At 47.6% G+C, this 18954-nt stretch overlaps 1 protein-coding gene across 1 annotated transcript; it reads left to right on the top strand.

Moving 5' to 3' along the window:
• The first annotated feature begins 2028 nt into the window (after window positions 1–2028).
• Dffa (DNA fragmentation factor subunit alpha) lies at window positions 2029–18073 on the top strand. Its single transcript, XM_059255388.1, has 6 exons — window positions 2029–3896; window positions 5714–5875; window positions 7123–7265; window positions 15687–15876; window positions 16200–16351; window positions 17222–18073. The coding sequence occupies exons 1-6, from the start codon at window positions 3761–3763 to the stop codon at window positions 17432–17434; spliced, it is 996 nt and encodes a 331-aa protein (XP_059111371.1). The 5' UTR covers window positions 2029–3760; the 3' UTR covers window positions 17435–18073.
• Window positions 18074–18954: the final 881 nt, after the last annotated feature.

Raw genomic sequence — 18954 nt, forward strand, 5'->3', positions numbered from 1 at the left:
GGCGGTGGTGGCGCACGCCTTTAATCCCAGCACTCGGGAGGCAGAGACAGGTGGATCTCTGTGAGTTCGAGGCCAGCCTGGGCTACCAAGTGAGTTCCAGGAAAGGCGCAAAGCTACACAGAGAAACCCTGTCTCAAAAAAAAAAAAAAAAAAAAAAAAAGAGAGATATTAATGGAGGATTCTCCCACAGGGAATGTTAAATAGCCCAACCCTGTGCCAATATTTTGTATGACAGCTATTGAAAGTAATATGTAAACAATTTCCTAAATCCATAATTTATCATTACATGAACAACATTTTACTAGCTGATGCAAATGCAGATACTTTAGAAAGAATGTTTGAAGAAGTAAAGAAAATTTTGCCTTCGTGGGGATTTCAAATTGCTCCTGAAAAGATACAAAGAGGAGATTCTATTAATTATTTAGGATATAAAATAGGTCTACAAAAAATTAGACCCCAAAAGGAGCAAGTTAGGAGAGATCGATTATGGAATCTTAATGACTTTCAAAGATTATTCGGAGACATTTCCCATCTATGAACTGTTGTTGGGATAAAAAATGATGAACTAGCCAGGTGGTAGTGGTGCATGTCTTTAATACCAGCTCTCAGGAGGCAGAGGCAGGCGGATCTCTGTGAGTTTGAGGCCAGCCTGGGCTACAGAGTGAGTTCCAGGATAGGCTCCAAAACTACAAAGAGAAACCCTGTCTTGAAAAAAAAAGGAACTGAGTAATTTGTTAAAAACCACACAGACGGGCTGGAGAAATGGCTTAGAGGTTAAGAGCACTGACTGCTCTTCCAGAGGTCCTGAGTTCGATTCCCAGCAACCACATGGTGGCTCACAACCATCTGTAATGAGGTCTGGTGCCCTCTTCTGGTCATACATGCTGTATACATAATAAATAAATAAATCTTAAAAAAAAAAACCACACAGACACACATAAATAAATAAAGTCTTTTTTTTTTTTTTAAGATTTATTTATTATGTACACAGCATGTATAACTGCAGGCCAGAAGAGGGCACCAGATCTCATTACAGATGGTTGTGAGCCACCACATGGTTGCTGGGAATTGAACTCAGGACCTCTGGAAGAGCAGTCAGCGCTCTTAACCTCTGAGCTATCTCTCCAGCCCCATAAATAAAGTCTTATAGCTTCATTTACAAAATGAATTTTTTGGCCAGGGGGTGGTGGTAGTGCACACCTTTAATTCTAGCACTCTGGAGGCAAGGGCAGGTGGATCTCTGTGAGTTTGAGGCCAGCCTGGTCTACAAAGCTAGTTCCAAGAAAGGCGCAAAGCTACACAGAGAAACCCTGTCTCAGAAAAAAAAAAAAAAAAGAATTTTTTGTGTGGGCTGTTTTCAAGACAGGGTTTCTTTGTGTAGCCTTGGCTATTCTGGAACTAGCTCTGTAGATAAGGCTAGTCTCAAATTCACAGAGATCCACCTGCCTCTGCCTCCTGATTGCATGCACCACCACCACTTGGCTACAAAAGGAAATTTTTAAGAGAAATAGTAAACTAGCTTTTTCTCTCCCTCTCTTTTTTACTTAATAATTTTATAACATTTATTTATGTATGTGTATGTTTGTGTGTATGTGTGAGTGTGTGGGCACAGGCGTCCCCAAGTGTCACAGCTTTTGGAAATCTGTTCTCTTCTTCTACCATGTTGGGCCCTAGGATGAAACTTTGGCTGTAAGGCTGGTCAGCAGGCACCTTTACCCACTAACTGTCTTGCCAGCCATTTAATGTAATGTCAAATGTTTACTTAATCTTTCAGCTTGCTTGTAAATCGTACCCTTTGAACATTGTACTTCAGTCACAAAATCAGTTCTGAAGTGCTTGCATGAGGCCCTGGGTTAGGTCCCTAGTACCAAAACACTAAAAGCCACAACATCAGCCAGACCCAGTAGTATGTTCCTGTAGTTCTAGCTACTTAGGAAGTTGAGATAGGAGCAGGATGAGTTCAAGCCTTGTCTGGGAAATTTAGCAAGACCCTGTCAAAAAAAATAATAATGATAAAAAGGGCTGTGATAAAACATTTGCCCAGCATGTGTAAGGCCTGCTATAGCAAGGAAAGAAGACATATGCCCTCCTTACCCCTCCCATTGATTTAAATCTACCAAGTTCCCTATTTTCCTTAAAAAAACCCCACTGTGGATTATGCTCATTGTTAACAATAAAGCTGATTGGCTGATAGCTAGGCAGGAAGAGCCAGACTAGGAGAATTCTGGGAAGAGGAAGGGTGAAGTTAGAGAGTTGCTGGCAAATGCAGAGAAGCAAGATGGGAATATTGTACTGAGAAAAGGAACCAAGCCACGTGGCTAAACATAGATAAGAATTATAGGTTAATTTAAGGGTAAGGGCTAGTTAGTAATAAGCCAGAGCTATCAGCCAAGCATTTATAATTCATATTCAGCCTCTGAGTCAGTTATTTAGGAACAGGCAGACAGGACAGAAAATATCTGTTTACAAAACCCTTTCTTCAATCTAACTCATCCCAGTATTCTTCAGTACAGTGTAAGCCAAGATCCTGACTTCACCTGGGTAGAGGTCTTGTTAATCCTGAAATTCACTGGAGAAAAACCAGTTCCACCATGTTGGCCAAATTAAAGCAAGCATTAAAATGTTAAATATTGATCAAGATGAATAATGGTCAGGACTATCACTTGGAAACTTTCCAGGTGAGTGGCCCAGAGACAATGTTGGCAAGGTTTATATGGACAAAACCTATAGGCCACCATACTTTCCCATGAGGCTTTGCTGTTATTTTATTTTATTTATTTTTTTTTTTTCAAGAACTCTAATTCCCAGAGTCCCAGGAAGTTACCTGGTACTTGGGCAGGTGTGGCTCACAGGTTAACTTCAGGTCTCACAGTCTCTGAGAGAACTCAGGCTACACAGCAGGCAAGGCTGGGCTGCATCTCCTGCAGTCTGACAAGATCTCTAAGGCTGAAAAAGAAAACCAAATCATGGAATAGTGGTTTATACCTGAGTATGCTGAGTCAGGAGGATTGTCAGGATTGTCTGTTTATTTTTAAGACACTATTTCTCCTCTTCTGCCTGTCCTGAAACTCACATTGCAGACCAAGCTGCTCTGAACTCACAAAGATTCTCCTACCCCTGCTGCCTGAGGACTTAAGCCCTGCGCCACCACACCCAACTCAATGGCAACTCTTTTTTTGTTTGTTTGTTTGTTTGGGTTTTTGTTGTTGTTGTTTTGGAGACAAGGTTTCTCTGTGTAACCCTGGCTATCCTGGAATTGGCGCTCTAGACCAGGTTGACCTCGAACTCACAGAGATCTGCCTGGCTCTGCCTCCCAAGTGCTGGGATTAAAGGCGTGCGCCGCCACTGCCCAACTCTTAAATAAAACATAAAAACATGGCTGGCAATGTGTGGAACTATGCTTACCACATGTGAATCCTGGGTTCCATCATATAGTGCTTTAAAGAAGAGAAGGGAAGGGGAGGGGGGAGTAGGAAAGGGGAGAGGAAAGAAAAAAGAAAACCACGAACTCTCTCCCTTTCCTGAGCCCAATCCCCGCCCCCAGCTTTGAACCCAGAAACTACAATTCCGGTAGTGCCCTGGAAAACACGCGATTAGCCTCCACTAGAACTACATCTCCCGGCGTGCCTTGGACTTTGCGTAACTTGCTGAGGAGAGAACTACATCTCCCGGCAGGCCACGGGAGGAAGGGTGTCAGAGACCCGGGAAGCGGCTCTGGGCTGCTCGGCATTTCCCAGAGTCTGGGAGCTCTTTGAGGAGGATGGCGCTGTCGCGGGGAGCCAGCGCCCCGGACCCCGACGATGTCCGGCCTCTCAAGCCGTGTCTGCTGCGCCGCAACCACAGCCGCGATCAACACGGCGTGGCGGCCTCCTCCCTCGAGGAGCTGAGGAGCAAAGGTTGGCTGCTGAGGGGACCGGGAGGGGTCGGGAAGGTGACCCGGAGCCCAGGGGCTGCAGCGGCCCACGTGGGTGCGGTGATTGACAGGTTTGGGGCGCTTGCTTTTATCTCCCGTGAGAGGCTCTGTGCAGATCCAGGCTCACTGGCTGATTTGGGATCTCGCGGAGTCTAGCGTATTCTCTCTCCTCCGGCTCCCAGAGGCGGTGTCCTGGTGGGGTGGGGATGGGTGTGCACAGTCAGTACCTGTGCCATTAGAAGGCAGCAGCCAGTACCTGCCCCCTGGAGTCCGTGCAAGGAACGTGAGCTGACCCAGGTTCTGAGCCTGACTATACTGCTCGACCTTGCTCGACTTATCTTTGGGCCCTCAGTTTTTCAGCAGCGTACTGGGTGCATCCCCAGCCTTGCCTCAAAGGATTGTTGGAGCTCGCGAACGAGATGGTACGTTCAAACGACTTACAAGCAGTGTTATCCCGTAGCTACAAATTAAGTACCCGAAGAAGTTCTGCGGGTCTTCATGTAAGCTAGCACCGGGCCTGTAGTCATAGTGTGTGCAGCGCTTCCTGAGAGCCCCTGAGACCCAGGAGCAGGGTGTGATTTGGTGACAGGGATTCTGCGTTTGCATTTCACCCTGGCACTGGGCTACTTCAATTTTAGTGCCACTTCAGTGGCATTGGCTGGGTGTCCTTGGCACAGAGAGGCTCGTGTTCTCTGCAGCTGAGCCTAGAGGAGACTACTGGCTGTCCTATTTTGGGTGATGACAGCATTGTGGAAAGCCTATTGCCTGGCAATAATAAAAATGAAAGATTCTGAGACAAGCTTCTGCCGCTGGTGTATTTTCCTTTAGTTAGAACAGCTGCGAAAGAAAGAAAGCACTTTTCTTTCTTTTTTCTGACATTTGATATGTAGAATTTAAGAGGACCACTAAATAAGTGAGTAAGAGACAGCATTACTTGTCCACAAGCAATTAGGCCAGGTTCTGGCTGGGCGCTTGTTTCTGTTGGCTCAAATGGCTCCTATGTCAGGGTGCAGAGTAGTTGTGGGAAACATTTCCAGGAGCCACTCTGGGTTTAAATCTCACTTTTGGGTGCTGGAAAGATAGATCAGCTGTTAAAAGCACTGGCTGCTCATGCAGAGAATCTGGGTTCAGTTTTAGGCACCCACGTGACAGTTCCCAACCATCTGTAACTTCTGTTCCAGGGCATCCAACGCCCTCTTCTGGCCTCCTTGGGCACAAGACATGAATGTGGTCCACACACACACATTCAGAAAAAACATTCATACATATAAAAATCTAAAAAATAGCCGGGGGGGGGGGGGGGGGGGGGGGGTGGCGGCGGCGGCAGCGGCGGCGCACGCCTTTAATCCTAGCACTCAGGAGCAGAGGCAGGCGATCTTTGTGAGTTCGAGGCCAGCCTGGTCTACAGAGCGAGATCCAGGAAAGGCGCAAAGCTACACAGAGAAACCCTGTCTCGAAAAAAAAAATAATAAATCTAAAAAATAAATCTCAACTGTGCTACTTACTGTGGGATTTTGAATAGCTTACTTACTCTATCTGAGCTTGGGTTCGTTGTCTGTAAACAGGGACTAATAATAGTAACTCCCTTATAGGATTAGTAGTTTACCTGAAAAGCAGTTAGAACAGTACCAGGCATATGAGAAATGTTATGTTACATTAGTGCTAAGAGTTATGGTTATGATTTATCTACTGTTATGTCCCAGCATTGCTAGTTAGCTCTTGGGGCATACATGAGAGTACTAAGAGGGATATCATTTCCTTAAGATGTTTGTCACCTGCCAGACATTTTATTCTTCTCAGCTTGCGAAATACTGGCCATTGATAAGTCCCTGACACCGGTCACCCTGGTCCTGGCAGAGGACGGGACAATAGTGGACGATGATGACTACTTCCTTTGTCTGCCTTCCAATACCAAGTTTGTGGCGTTGGCTGGTAATGAGAAGTGGACATACAACAATTCAGGTAAGAACTTCAGGCCGAACGGCCAATATATGTCGCCATTCATTTGGCTGCACCGGTGAGCAGTTGCTGTTGGTCTGGCTGTCTAAGCAGTTACACGGCAGATGTTACCTGAGGCCCTCTGTGTGCCAGGCACAGTGCTAAGGGATGTGTATGAGTGAGACATCTCACCCAGACCCACAGCAACTGAAACCCAGCATGTCAATGAAACTGGGGGTGTGAATCATGGCTCTGTCATTTCTAGCCAGGTGACTGGGCAAATTGCACAGCTTGCCAGGTCCTCATTGTAATGATACTTACAGCATCTGTCTATCCCGACTGCGACAACCAAGAATGTCTCCAGACACTGTCCAAGGCGCACCGTATTAGTGATCGCTCTTATCTGGCACTCAGTAAGGTCTCAGTAGAGGTGAATGATGCCATCATCATCCCTGAATACTCAGATTAACACTCATCGTAGAGCTAGAGAAGCGTCTTTGAGAAAGACCGTTGCTACTCCATGGAGGAAATCACCCTTCAGCCATGGCTTTCCCAGCCACCGTTGTGCTTGCTGCCCTAGTTAAGGAAAGAATCAGCCCTCCCCCTCGCCACCCCCAGGAGAAGTGATGGTCAGAGCGAGTATTTTCAACACAGCCAAGCATGGTGGCGGGCACCTGTGATCCCAGAACCTAGGAGTCAGAGGCAGGAGCATCAGAAGTTATAGGCTAACCTCAACTACAGAATGAGTTCAAGCCTAGCTCGGGCTACAGGAACCCTTAGCTTCCCACTTCCCAAAAAAATAACACAGCCAAGCACAAAGACTAATCAGAGAGCTGTGGTAGGACCTTTGACCCATGTGTGACCGTACCATAGGGGCTGAGTGGCTACTGCTTTTTTTTTTTCCCTTTGGGCTGGCTCTATAGACCAGGCTAGCCCCAGACTTGCTGCAGTCCTCCTGCCTCTGCCTCTGCCTCCTGAGGGCTGGGATTAAAGATGTGTGCCACCACCTTAGTGCAATTGCTTCTCTCCGAAGAATACTGTACAGTTTCCCACAGAGATAGGGCATGGGACACAGAAGACAGAAGAGAGAACGTTAAGGCCTGAGGTGGGATTAGATGGCCTGAGAATCCCTGAGAAAAGCTGCATCCCTGTCATTACATCATCCTGAGTGGTCGGGCAGAAGGATGTGCTCTTTCTCATAGTGCTGTGTGTTGGGGTTGAAGGCAAAGCAGCCCCTGAATTGCTGACCTGGCTGGCATCCTCTCTGTCAGACGGAGGAACAGCCTGGGTTTCCCAAGAGTCCTTCGACGCTGACGAAACAGACAGCGGGCCAGGGGTCAAGTGGAAGAACGTGGCCAGGCAGCTGAAAGAGGATCTGTCCAGCATCATCCTGCTGTCAGAAGAGGACCTCCAAGTGAGTCTCCTCCACAGCCCATAACACTCACCAGCCTTTGCTGTCCTAGCACCTTAGGTTCTCTGCCCTCTTTTCTCCTGCCATAGTAATTCCATTTTTTTAATTGTCTGTTGATAACTTGTTTTTTTCTTTTAATTGTCCATTTATTTTCAGGTGTGTGTGTGTGTGTGTGTGTGTGTGTGTGTGTGTGTGTGTTTGCGTGTGCAATTTTTTGTTTTGTTTTGTTTTTTGTTTTTCGAGACAGGGTTTCTCTGTACCTTTGGAGCCTGTCCTGGAACTCACTCTGTAGACCAGGCTGGTCTCCAACTCACAGAGATCCACCTGCCTCTGCCTCTCAAGTGCTGGGATTAAAGGCGTGCGCCACCACTGCCCAGCTTTTTTGATTTTTTGAGACAAGGTTTCTCTGTGTCAGAGATCCACCTGTTAGTTTTATGTGGCACAATGTTATTCATTAAGTGTCGCTGTTGAGGTCATGTAGCAACACTACCTACTTCTGCCTTCCGAGTGCTGGTTGTTTGTTTGTTTGGACATAGAGTCTCACTATGTAGCTCTGGCTATCCTGGAACTCACTCTGTAGATGAGGTTAGCCTCAAACTCACAGAGATCTACCTGTTTCCACCTCCTGAGTGCCGGGACTAAAGGTGTGTGCCCCTATACCTGGCTAAGATTTATTTTTATTTATATGTATGCGTGTGTATCTCTGTGGGTGTCTATAGAGGCTAGAAAACTACATTGGATCTTCTGGAGTTGGAGTTAAAGGTGGTTGTGAGCTGACCTGGGTTCTGTGAACCAAACTCCAGTTGTCTGAAAAAGTAGCAAGCGTACTTAACCACTGAGCCCTGTTTTGGTTTTTTGAGATGGGGTCTCCTGTGTTGGTTTTAAATGCGGCGCTTTTACCATGTGAGCAGAGGTCAGAGGCACAACAAAACCCAGTATCAGAGCTTTGTTAGAAATGGGGGGGACAAAAGAGAGTGTGGCCAGGCCTGCGGCAGAGACACATGCAGGAGAGAGAGTGGGGGGGGGGAGCAGAAGAGGAGGGAGCACTTTGTATCCCGCTTTTTAAGGATTCCCCTGCACATGTGCAGGTGGGCTTAAGGAGCCATGCCATGCATGCAAAATGGCGTAGCAAAGATGGAAGACCCCTTACTTAGCTACTGAACTACGCATGTGCAGTCATATAGCTGGAGTGGCAGAATCCTAACATTTTGTAGCCCAGGCTGGCTCCTCCTGCTCCACCTCCAAACTGCTGCCATTGTAAGCATGTACCACCTCACTGTTGTTTTCTGAGTTGGTTTATTTAGTGCTAGGGATTGAGCATGCTGAGTCCTGTTCTATCACTGAGCGACCCTTCTAACCATTCACCCCCAATAGTTCTTAATTCGTAAGTAAGTCCTACAACTAAGAACCTTCATTTTACGAATCTCCTCTAAAGTGGTCTTTTTCAACATCTGTTATTTTATTTTATGTGTATGAGTGTTTTGTCTGCATGTCTGTTTGTGTACCATGTGCATGCCTGACGCCCTTGGGTACCTGAAGGTGTCCCATCCCCTAGAACTGGAATTGTGAACAGCTGTTAACGGCAGGTCTGCCTAGAAACCCATCTTGGGTCTTCTGGATCAGCAAGTGCTCCTTGCCTCTGAACTGTCTCCAGTCGTTTCTCTACATTCAGTATGCAGCAGACTCAGGAGTGGACTTTTTCAAATGTGAATGCCCAGGCCCCACCCTAGACCTATTCAAGTGAATACCCAGAGTGGTATGCAGGGATGGTGGGGACTACTGTGTAGATCGGAGATGACAAGGAGGCTCCTTTCTGGTAACTCTTTAAACCTATGTGCTTATTTTGAATAAGTAAGATAGATACATCTACACAGTTCAAAATTCAAAAGGTATAAAAAGATAAACTGGTATAGTGGCACATGCCTTTAATCCCAGCACTCAGGAGGCAGAGGCAGGAGGATCTCTGTGAGTTTGAGGCCAGCCTGGGCTACAGAGTGAGATCCAGGACAGCCAGGGCTACATAGTGAGACCCTGTCTGGAAAAAAAAAAAATAATAAAAAGATAATGTCCTAGGTGAATGCACCCCTGCTGACTAGATCAGCAAATTGTGGAGAGTGCGTCCATAAAAAGGATGGGATCTCTGGGCTGAGGAGACACAAACACAAGGATGTGAGTTCAGTCCTCAGAAGCCGTGTGAGAAAGCCAGCTGTGATGGCGCACACCTGGAATCTCAGGACTGCAGAGGCAGACAGCTGTGATGACGCACACCTGGAGTCTCAGGACTGCAGAGGCAGACAGCTGTGATGGTGGTGCACACCTGGAATCTCAGGACTGCAGAGGCAGACAGCTGTGATGGTGGTGCACACCTGGAATCTCAGGACTGCAGAGGCAGACAGCTGTGATGACACACACCTGGAGTCTCAGGACTGCAGAGGCAGACAGCTGTGATGGTGGTGCACACCTGGAATCTCAGGACTGCAGAGGCAGACAGCTGTGATGGCACACACCTGGAGTCTCAGGACTGCAGAGGCAGACAGCTGTGATGGCACACACCTGGAATCTCAGGACTGCAGAGGCAGACAGCTGTGATGACGCACACCTGGAATCTCAGGACTGCAGAGGCAGACAGCTGTGGTGGCGCACACCTGGAATCTCAGGACTGCAGAGGCAGACAGCTGTAATGGCACACACCTGGAATCTCAGGACTGCAGAGGCAGACAGCTGTGGTGGCACACAACTGGAATCTCAAGGACTACAGAGGCAGACAGCTGTGGTGGCGCACACCTGGAATCTCAGGACTGCAGAGGCAGACAGGTGGATCCCTGGAGTTTGATGGCTAGCCAGCCTCACCTACTGGGTCAGGGGAAGACAGAAAAGGTGGATAGTACTGGAGGACCAATAGCCGAGGCCATCCTCTGGCCTCCACCTGCATGTACACACCCAAACACGCACAAAAAGGAGTGGTCTTACCGCACGGTACAATACCAATGAATCTTTTTTAAAATTTAGTAGTGTGTGTGTGTGTGTGTGTGTGTGTGTGTGTGTGTGTGTGTGAGATGGGAGAGACTTGCCTCTCAGGGGCACGTGTGTGGAAGGAGGAGAATGACTTAGTGGAGTCAGTCTCCCCTTTCACCGTTATGTAGGTCCCGGGAATTGAACTCAGTCCTCAGATTCGCACAGGAAGCACGTCATCCTCTGAACCACCTTGCCAGCCCAACATCAGCGAATCTTGAAAGCACTGTAGTGAGTGAAAGAAGCCAGACAATAGACCATATCATCTATGAGTGCGTCATCCAAAATTGTTTATTTATTTACTTATTCTGGTTGTTTTCTCTGGCACAAGTCTTGCTTTGAAGGCCTGGCTGGCCTTGATCTTTTTACATAGCTCAGGTTGGCCTCAAACTTGCAGAAAGCAATCTTGCTGCTTCCGCCACCCAAGTGCTGGATCTTCAGGTGTCCATCACCACATCTGGCTCTGTGTGATTACAGTTATATGAATTTGCTAGCCTTTGCAATACCATGGAGATTAAAAAGTAGATTAAGCTGAGCATGGTAGTACAAGCCTTATACCCCAGTACTTGGGAGACTGAGACAAAAGGATCATGAGTGTGTGGCCAGCCTGCACTATGACATAGTAAGACCCTGACTTAAAAACAAATAAACAGGGGCTGGAGAGATGGCTCAGTGGTTAAGAGCACCGACTGCTCTTCCAGAGGTCCTGAGTTCAATTCCCAGCAACCACATGGTGGCTCACAACCACTTGTAATGAGATCTGGTGCCCTCTTCTGGCCTGCAGGGACGCATGCAGGCAGAATACTGTATACATAATAAATAAATAAATCTTTAAAAAAAATAAAACAAATGAACAAGCTGGGCGGTGGCGGTGCACACTTTGAATCCCAGCACTTGTGAGGTAGAGGAAGGCGGATCTCTGAGTTCCAGGACAGCCAGGGCTCCACAGAGAAACCCTGTCTCAAAATAAAACAACAAATAAAGTAGATTAAATGATTGTGTAGGCTACAGCACTGATAGGAGCTAGGGAGTACTTTCTAATGAGTTTGGTTTTAGATGGTAAGTTTTTTTCTCAGTGCTAGGATGAGGCTGTATACATGCTTCATCGCTGAGCTGCACCCCCAGGCAGTGGGGAAAATAGTCTAAGATGGGTTATAGTGGTGGGATACGCTAAAACTACCCAAATGGAAGATTCATATGGACAATCTGGAAAAGCCTGCGCCCTTCCGCAGTCCCCTTCTCCCTCCCTGAGACCACTGATCTGCCTGTTTCCCACTCCAAGATATTTTGCCTACAAACAAGTATGCGTATGTTTTCTTTTTTTATGTATGCAGTTATATCAACTTTTTATTATTTTTTTATTATTTTTAAAATTGTATGTGTATGTGTATTGGGTGTAGGTTCCTTCAGAGGCACTGAATCCCCTGGAGCTGAGGTTTCCCATGTAGGTGATGGGAACTAGACTCGGGTCCTCTGGAAGAACAGTACATGGTCTCACTGCTGAGCCATCTCTCCAACCGCGCGCGTGCGTGTGTGTGTGTGTGTGTGTGTGTGTGTGTGTGTGTGTGTGTGTACAGGGAAGTGCTCTCCTGTGCATGCTTATGTGGAGTCCAGAGGTCCATATTAGGTATCTTCAGCCATTTTGCAGAGTTGCTTATCTATAAAATAAATTTGGAGTGTAATTGCTCAATTAAAGAGTATGCCCATTAAGCCGGGCAGGCGTGGTGGCGCACGCCTTTAATCCCAGCACTCAGGAAGCAGAGGCAGGCCGATCTCTGTGAGTTCGAGGCCAGCCTGGTCTACAAAGTGAGTTCCAGGAAAGGCGCAAAGCTACACAGAGAAACCCTATCTCAGAAAAAAAAAAAAAAAAAAAAAAAAAGGAGTATGCCCATTTAAAACATTGGCAGGTTCCCAAGAGATAACACAGTGAAAGCCTCAGATCAAGAGAGCACCGCATGGGGGCGTCGGGGCCAGTGTTCTGGACAGAGAGAAGGCAGGAACCTTTTCAGTTTTCTTCTGGGTGTGACTGAGTGCCTATGCATGGGTGAGTGCAGGTGCCCACAGAGGCCGTCAAGAGTCAGGACCCCTGGAGCTGGAGTTCCAGGAGATGGTAAGCTGTCTGCTGTAGATGCTAGGAATGAACCTTGAATTATCTGCAAGAGCAATGTGCACTCAACCTCTGAGCCATCTCTCCAGCCCTTTCATTTTTATCGATTTATTTATTTATTTATTTATTTATTTATTTATTTAAGAATCAAAGGGTAGGAGCTGGAGCGATGGCTCAGAGGTTAAGAGCACTGGCTGCTCTTCCAGAAGACCTGAGTTCAGTTCCCTGCAACCATATAATGGCTCACAACCATCTATAATGAGAGATCTGGTGCCCTCTTCTAGCATGCAGGCAGAACACTGTATACATAATAAATAAATCTTTAAAAAGAAAAAAGAATCAAAGGGTAGAAGGCATAGTAGTTCATACCTGCAACCCTAGCACTTGGGGGCTAAGAAGAGAGGATTGCCAAACAGGCAGCCTGAACTGCAGAGCTTCCAGGCCAACCTGAGCTACAGTGGGAGACTGTTTCCAGAACAGTAGGGGCTGAGGACGTAGCACACTTGGTGGAGTCTTGCCTAGCATGCATGGAGCCCTGGCTGTAAACGAGTGTTGCAACCCTGGGGAAAGGTATCCTGACTATTCAGGGAGTCAGCCAACACCTTGAGCTGCTTAGGACAGCTCTAGCAGCTGGAGCTGCAATGGGACAGCTCAGCTCTGGAGAGAAAGGTATCCTGACTGTTCAGGAGTCAGGCTATACCTGGAGCTAGGGGGTGGTGGGGGGTAGTCTCCCCACAGGATATAGCAATCTGATTTCAGAGCCAAACTATGTTTCTTTCACTGGCTTTTCTTAGCTTTTTGGCACCAATTCTAAGGCCAGGCATATTTCTTTCACTGGCTCTGATTCCAGGTTTTGTCAGGGCATATTTCTTTGGTTCTGGGTTCAGGGATAAAGTGTTTCTTTCTATGGCTCAGGTCCCAGATCTAGGCTGTGTTACTTTCATTGGTTCCGGGCTCCAGGGTCAGAGTGGGTTTCTTTAGCTGGCTCCTTTTCCCTACACTGGCTTCTGTCCCCACAGCTTATAAACTGGCGGTGTGTGTAAAACTGTAATCTCAGTACTATGTGTGTGTAAAACTATAATCTCAGTACTATGAGTTGGAGGAAGGAGGATCAGAAGTTCAAATTCATCCTCAGCTACAAATCAAGCTGAGTCTACAAGAGTCTCAAAGAAACAAAAAAGACTTTCTGAGGCTGCTACCCAAGAATAAAGGAGAAATGTGGCCTTCAAGAGGACTGGGCCATGTAGGTAATGGGAATGCCATTCCCTCATTCCTATTGCTCAAGAGATGTGAACTCTTTTTGTTATGACGTTTCTTTTTCTTCTCTTTCTTTTCTTTTTTCTATTTAATTGTATTTATTTATTTATTTTGAGGCAGGGTCTCACTATGTAGCCCTGTCTACTCTAGAACTTGTTATATAGATCAAACTGGCCTGTCTCTGCTTTCCTTTACTGGGATTAAGGCATGTGCCACCATGGCCAGCTTCCTCTCCTCCTCCTCCTCCTCCTCCTCCTTCTTTTGTTTAATAGTTTTTTGTTTTTTTTAATTAACTTTTTTTTTTCCATTTATTTTACATGCCAACCATAGGCTTTTTTTCTCTTTTGAGCACAAGGATCATTTTATCATTATCCCTGTTTGCTTGTTTTCAATGCTAGAGCTCAGACCCAGGGCCTTGTGGCTATTGGAAAATCACTCTGCCTCTGGATGCCACCCTACCTTTGTGAGATTTGCATAGCAAACTAACATGCCAACAGTTTGCTCATTTCCTTGAGAAGCAGTTTTGTTGTTGATTTGAGACCTTATGTATTCCAGACTGGCCTTAAACTCACCATGTAGCCATAGGTGACCTGAGGTAGGTTCTCGTCTTATGGCCTCTGCAGTCACAGGTTGAACATGCCATGTCAAAGCTCTGGGAAGGTTACATTTTAAAACAGAATCTTAGGTGGAGAGATGGCTCAGCAGGTAAGCATGTTTGCAGCACAGGCCTGATGACCTGAGTTCAGAGCCCCAGGTAAAAAGCCAGGCTACCTTCTCATCTCCACATGCATAAACAAAAATAAATATTTTTAAGAAACAGGGCCAGCAACACGGTTAGGTAGGTAGAGGCACTTGCCATCAAGCTGAGGGACCTCAGTTTCCCCCCTGGCACCCACATGGTAGAGAGACTCAGTTCTCCACATGTTCACCCTGGTGTCTTCATGCCTATGCTCACATACACAATATACACAGTGACAACAGTAGTAGAGTTTTAAATCTAAGTGATTCATTGTGAGAATGATCAGTTGCCTCCTTCAGTTTCTATGTTGGATTTTTTTTGGCGGGGGGGGGGGGGGTAAGATTTAATTGTTTGTGGTATATGTATGTGCTAGGAGGGAAGGTGGTATGTGCACATGAGTACAGGTGCTGGTAGAGGCCAGAGATGTGGCCTCCTGAAGCTGGAGTTACAAGAAGTTGTGAGCCACCCCGTATGGGTGCTGGGAACTGAACTCAAGTCCTCTGCAAGATTAGTGCTGAGCCATCTCCCCAGCCCATATAGTTGAATTTCTAGATAGAAGTTTGTTTGTTTGCTTGTTTGTTTGTTTGTTTGAGACAGGGTTTCTCTGTATAGCCCTAGCTGTCCTGGAACTAGTTGTGTGGACCAGGCTGTCCTTGAACTCACAGAGATCCAACTGCCTCTACCTCTCGAGTGCTGGGATTAAAGGCATGCATCATCACTGCCCAGCCCTTAATTTAGGGGGAAAAAAAAAGATGTATTTATTTATTATGTATACAGTGTCCCGCATGCATATATGCCTGCAGGCCAGAAGAGGGCGCCAGATCTCATTACAGATGGTTGTGAGCCACCACATGGTTGCTGGGAATTGAGCTCAGGACCTCTGGAAAAACAGCCAGTGCTCTTAGCCTCTGAGCCATCTCTCCAGCCCTTAATTTTGTTTTTAATGAGACACCAATACATGACTTTCCCTGTTTTTACACTAGCATTTTGGAAATGTCAAATGTTTTTCTCTTAAAGTGACTTAAGGGCTGGAGGGATGGCTCAGAGGTTAGAAGCACTGGCTGTTCTTCCAGACGTCCTGAGTTCAAATCTCAGCAACCACATAGTGGCTCACAACTATCTGTAAGGAGATCTTGTACCCTCTTCTGGCCTGCAGGCGTACATGCAGGCAGAACACTGTATACGTAATAAACAAATCTTTAAAAAAAAAAAAAAGTGACCTGAGAAAAAGATGAAATGTTCTGAAATGGATGTATGTGAGAGCTGCCACCTCCCTTAGGATTTCTCAGAGGCTTTGCTTGACTGCCAGGTACTCATCGACATCCCATGTTCAGAGCTGGCTCAGGAACTTTGCCAAAGCTGTGCCACTGTCCAAGGGCTCCAGAACACACTCCAGCAGGTGCTTGACCAGAGAGAGGAGGTCCGCCAGTCCAAGCAGCTCCTGGAGCTCTATCTCCGGGCCTTGGACAAGGAAGGCAACGTCTTGTCCAACCAGGAAGGTAGGACTCAGCTACTCTGGGAGCATCCTGAGGGTGGGGCCTTGTTTGCTGAGATTTCCCGGAGACGACAGCCCCCCGGGAATGCAGCCACTCTCTCCCTGCTGGCTGCCAGCTCGGCTGACTGTGGCGTCACGGCCGCTGCCCCTCTCTCCTCTGGCCGCCAGCTCAGCTGACGGTGGTGTCACGGCCGCTGCCCCTCTCTCCTCTGGCCGCCAGCTTGGCTGACTGTGGCGTCACGGCCTGCTGCCCCTCTCTCCCTGCTGGCCGCCAGCTCGGCTGACGATGGTGTCACGGCCGCTGCCCCTCTCTCCTCTACTCTGCAGAGTCCAAAGCTGCCCTCGCCGAAGACTTGGACGCGGTTGACACGGGCGTCAGCAAAGAGACGGTTTCTGGGATGGCGCTTACAAGCCAGATCCTTACTGCACTGAAGGAGAGGCCTGCTCCAGAGCTGAGTTTCTCTAGTCAGGAGCTGGAGGTGGGCGATGACTAGGGCCCTGAACTGCAGAGAGTGACTTTCCCTGGAGTACACTTTGAAGGTGCAGAGGCATGTATGTGGCTTCTTTTACCTCTGCAGGCTGACCCACAGCTGCCAGCTTGCCTTTTAACACAGCCAGAGCATTTGCAGACATCTTATTTAATCTTTTTTTTTTTTAGTTTTTCAAGGCAGGTTTCTCTGTATAACTACCCTGGCTGTCCTGGAACTTGCTCTGTAGACCAGGCTGGCCTTGAACTCATAGCCACCTACCTCTGCCTCGAAAGTGCTGGGATTAAAGGTGCCACCACTACCCAGATCCAAGTGGCTTTTAAAAGAAAAGGGATCATCAGAAAAGAGATTCTCAGGTCGTCAAACACTAGTCTCCAAGCCTCTGAGGTGGCTTCAAGGTGTAGAGTCCCTAAGTAATCTGAGGCCAGTACAGTAGCACAAGAAGGCCAGCTTAGGGCTGGGGGAAGAGCAGCACTCGCCAGCATTCCTCAGGCCTTGGGTTTGGTCCTCAGCACCGTGGGGGAAAAGGAGGCAGGCCTGTGGGGCCCTCTTGTGTGGCTGTCTTAAGAGTGGAGGACTGGTGGCTGGATGAGGGGATCCCTGAGGTGGGTATTCTCTACCCGTTGTTCTTGACCCTTGTACCAAGTACCTCCCAATCTAGAAGGAAGGAGGTTAGATTAACCTGCGCTTGGTTCACTCTCCTGTGGGCCTGAGTGATCACGTGCTAGGAAAGGCCCATCACAGTGCATCCCAGGCCAGCCTGGGCCGCAGGACAGGGCTGTCTCTAACAAGAAGAGAAGCGTGAGCGCGCAGGCGAGGGCACAGGAGCTGTGGTCTCAGTGGTTCTTCTTCCTGCCGCAGCTGGTCTCCAGGGAGGACCCCCAAGCCCTGGCTGTCGCTTTGAGCTGGGACATAAAGAAGGCAGAAGCAGTCCAGCAGGCCTGCACCACGGAGCTCGCCCTGCGCCTGCAGCAAATCCAGAGCTTGCATTCACTCAGGAATCTTTCGGTGAGGAAGAATCCACTGCCTGGGGAACAGCAGAGTCCCAAACGAGCCAGACAAGACCCCGAGTAGCTCCACCGGAAGCACGCTTTGCTGAGGAGAACGCTGGGTTTTGTTGTCAGTAAACAACTTCCCCTTATCATTTTACTGCCTACATTCTGCTCTACCTCCTGCCTTCCAGGATGCTCTTCTTGCAGAGGTGGCTTATACCCCTCCAGAAAAGCTGTTTCAGTCTGTACGCATGCCCTCTACCTCCTTTTCATGTACTCAGAGTCTCATTTTTGTTTCTTGTATGAGTGTTTGCCTGAATGTATGTCTGTGCACCACATGTGTGCCTCGAGCCCACGAAGGCCAGAAGCGTGTATCAGATCCCCTGGAACTGGAGTTACAGACTGGGTGCTCTGGAAGAGCAGCCACTGCTCTTAGCACTGAGCCAGCTCTCCAGCTCCCAGAGCATACTTATTGTATATTAGGCCTTAGGTTCCAAGTGGAAGTACTTGTCAAAGACTGAAAATTTGTCACACTTTGGACTCAATGTCGTTATTCTACAACTTGAACAGTACAGTTTTAGATGCAGATAATGGGAAAGAAAAGGCTAACAGCGGTGATCGTGGCCATGAGCTTACTTCCCAAGTTAATGAATGTGGTTGTTTGTTTAAAGGCATATACTGAATTTGCAGACCCCAGGGACATGGAGTCTCCTCCACCGTTTCTAACGCAGTGCTGTGAAGCTGTTGCCACTATGAAACTCCGTTCCATTTTCTAATCTGCTTTGCCAGCAGGGGGGAGCAAGTGTCATTAAGTGATTCTCATGCTCTGTGGCTCCAGTTCTCTGTGCGGAGCAGAGCACTTCTGGCTTTTCTCTCCCATATCTGCTCAGACTTCTGCAACCTCTACAATCTCTGCAATCTACAGTGCTGTCTGCTTTCAGGGAAAGGACGCTCAGTTACGGGTCCTTTGACTTAATGTATGCTGAGAGGAAAACAGTGCTGTTGAGAGATGCATGCCCAGTTACTTTTCATTGTGTGCATAGGTTCTGGATGCTGGGGATTGAACTAGGGCCTCATACACGCTGAGCACATGCCCCCTAATGAACCACTCCCCACTGGCCAGTTTAAACAAAGAAATGCAGCATTAAGTCTTGGGGTGGAGGTAGGCTGCAGAAAACAGATAAAGAGAATTGTTTCCTCGCCCAAAGCAGCTTTTACATCTCGTAGTGCCTTCCACGTCAGTTCCTGTATCAGGGCCACCAGTTCCTCTGCGCATTTGTGATGCCGCTCAGTCCTTACTTAAATAAAGCCACCGCTGGTGATGCCGCTCAGTCCTTAAATAAAGTCACCGCTGGTGATGCCGCTCAGTCCCTACCATTACTTGTTCCGGACCACTAATCCCGTCTGAGTGTAATAGTACACAAATACAAAGGGAAATACCTTCCAATAAAATAGTGAGTATGCTGCTGTCTCTGTGTGACCATCACACAGCGAAGCTGTCAGGTCATTGGATTTCACAGAAGCTGCAGGCTGGCAGAGTGAGCTGATTGTCAGCTCTAACAGCATGGCAGCACTGTCCTGCCAGTGAGATTTCCCCAATGA

This window comes from Peromyscus eremicus, chromosome 2 (assembly GCF_949786415.1).
Source record: "Peromyscus eremicus chromosome 2, PerEre_H2_v1, whole genome shotgun sequence".
Taxonomy (NCBI): domain Eukaryota; kingdom Metazoa; phylum Chordata; class Mammalia; order Rodentia; family Cricetidae; genus Peromyscus; species Peromyscus eremicus.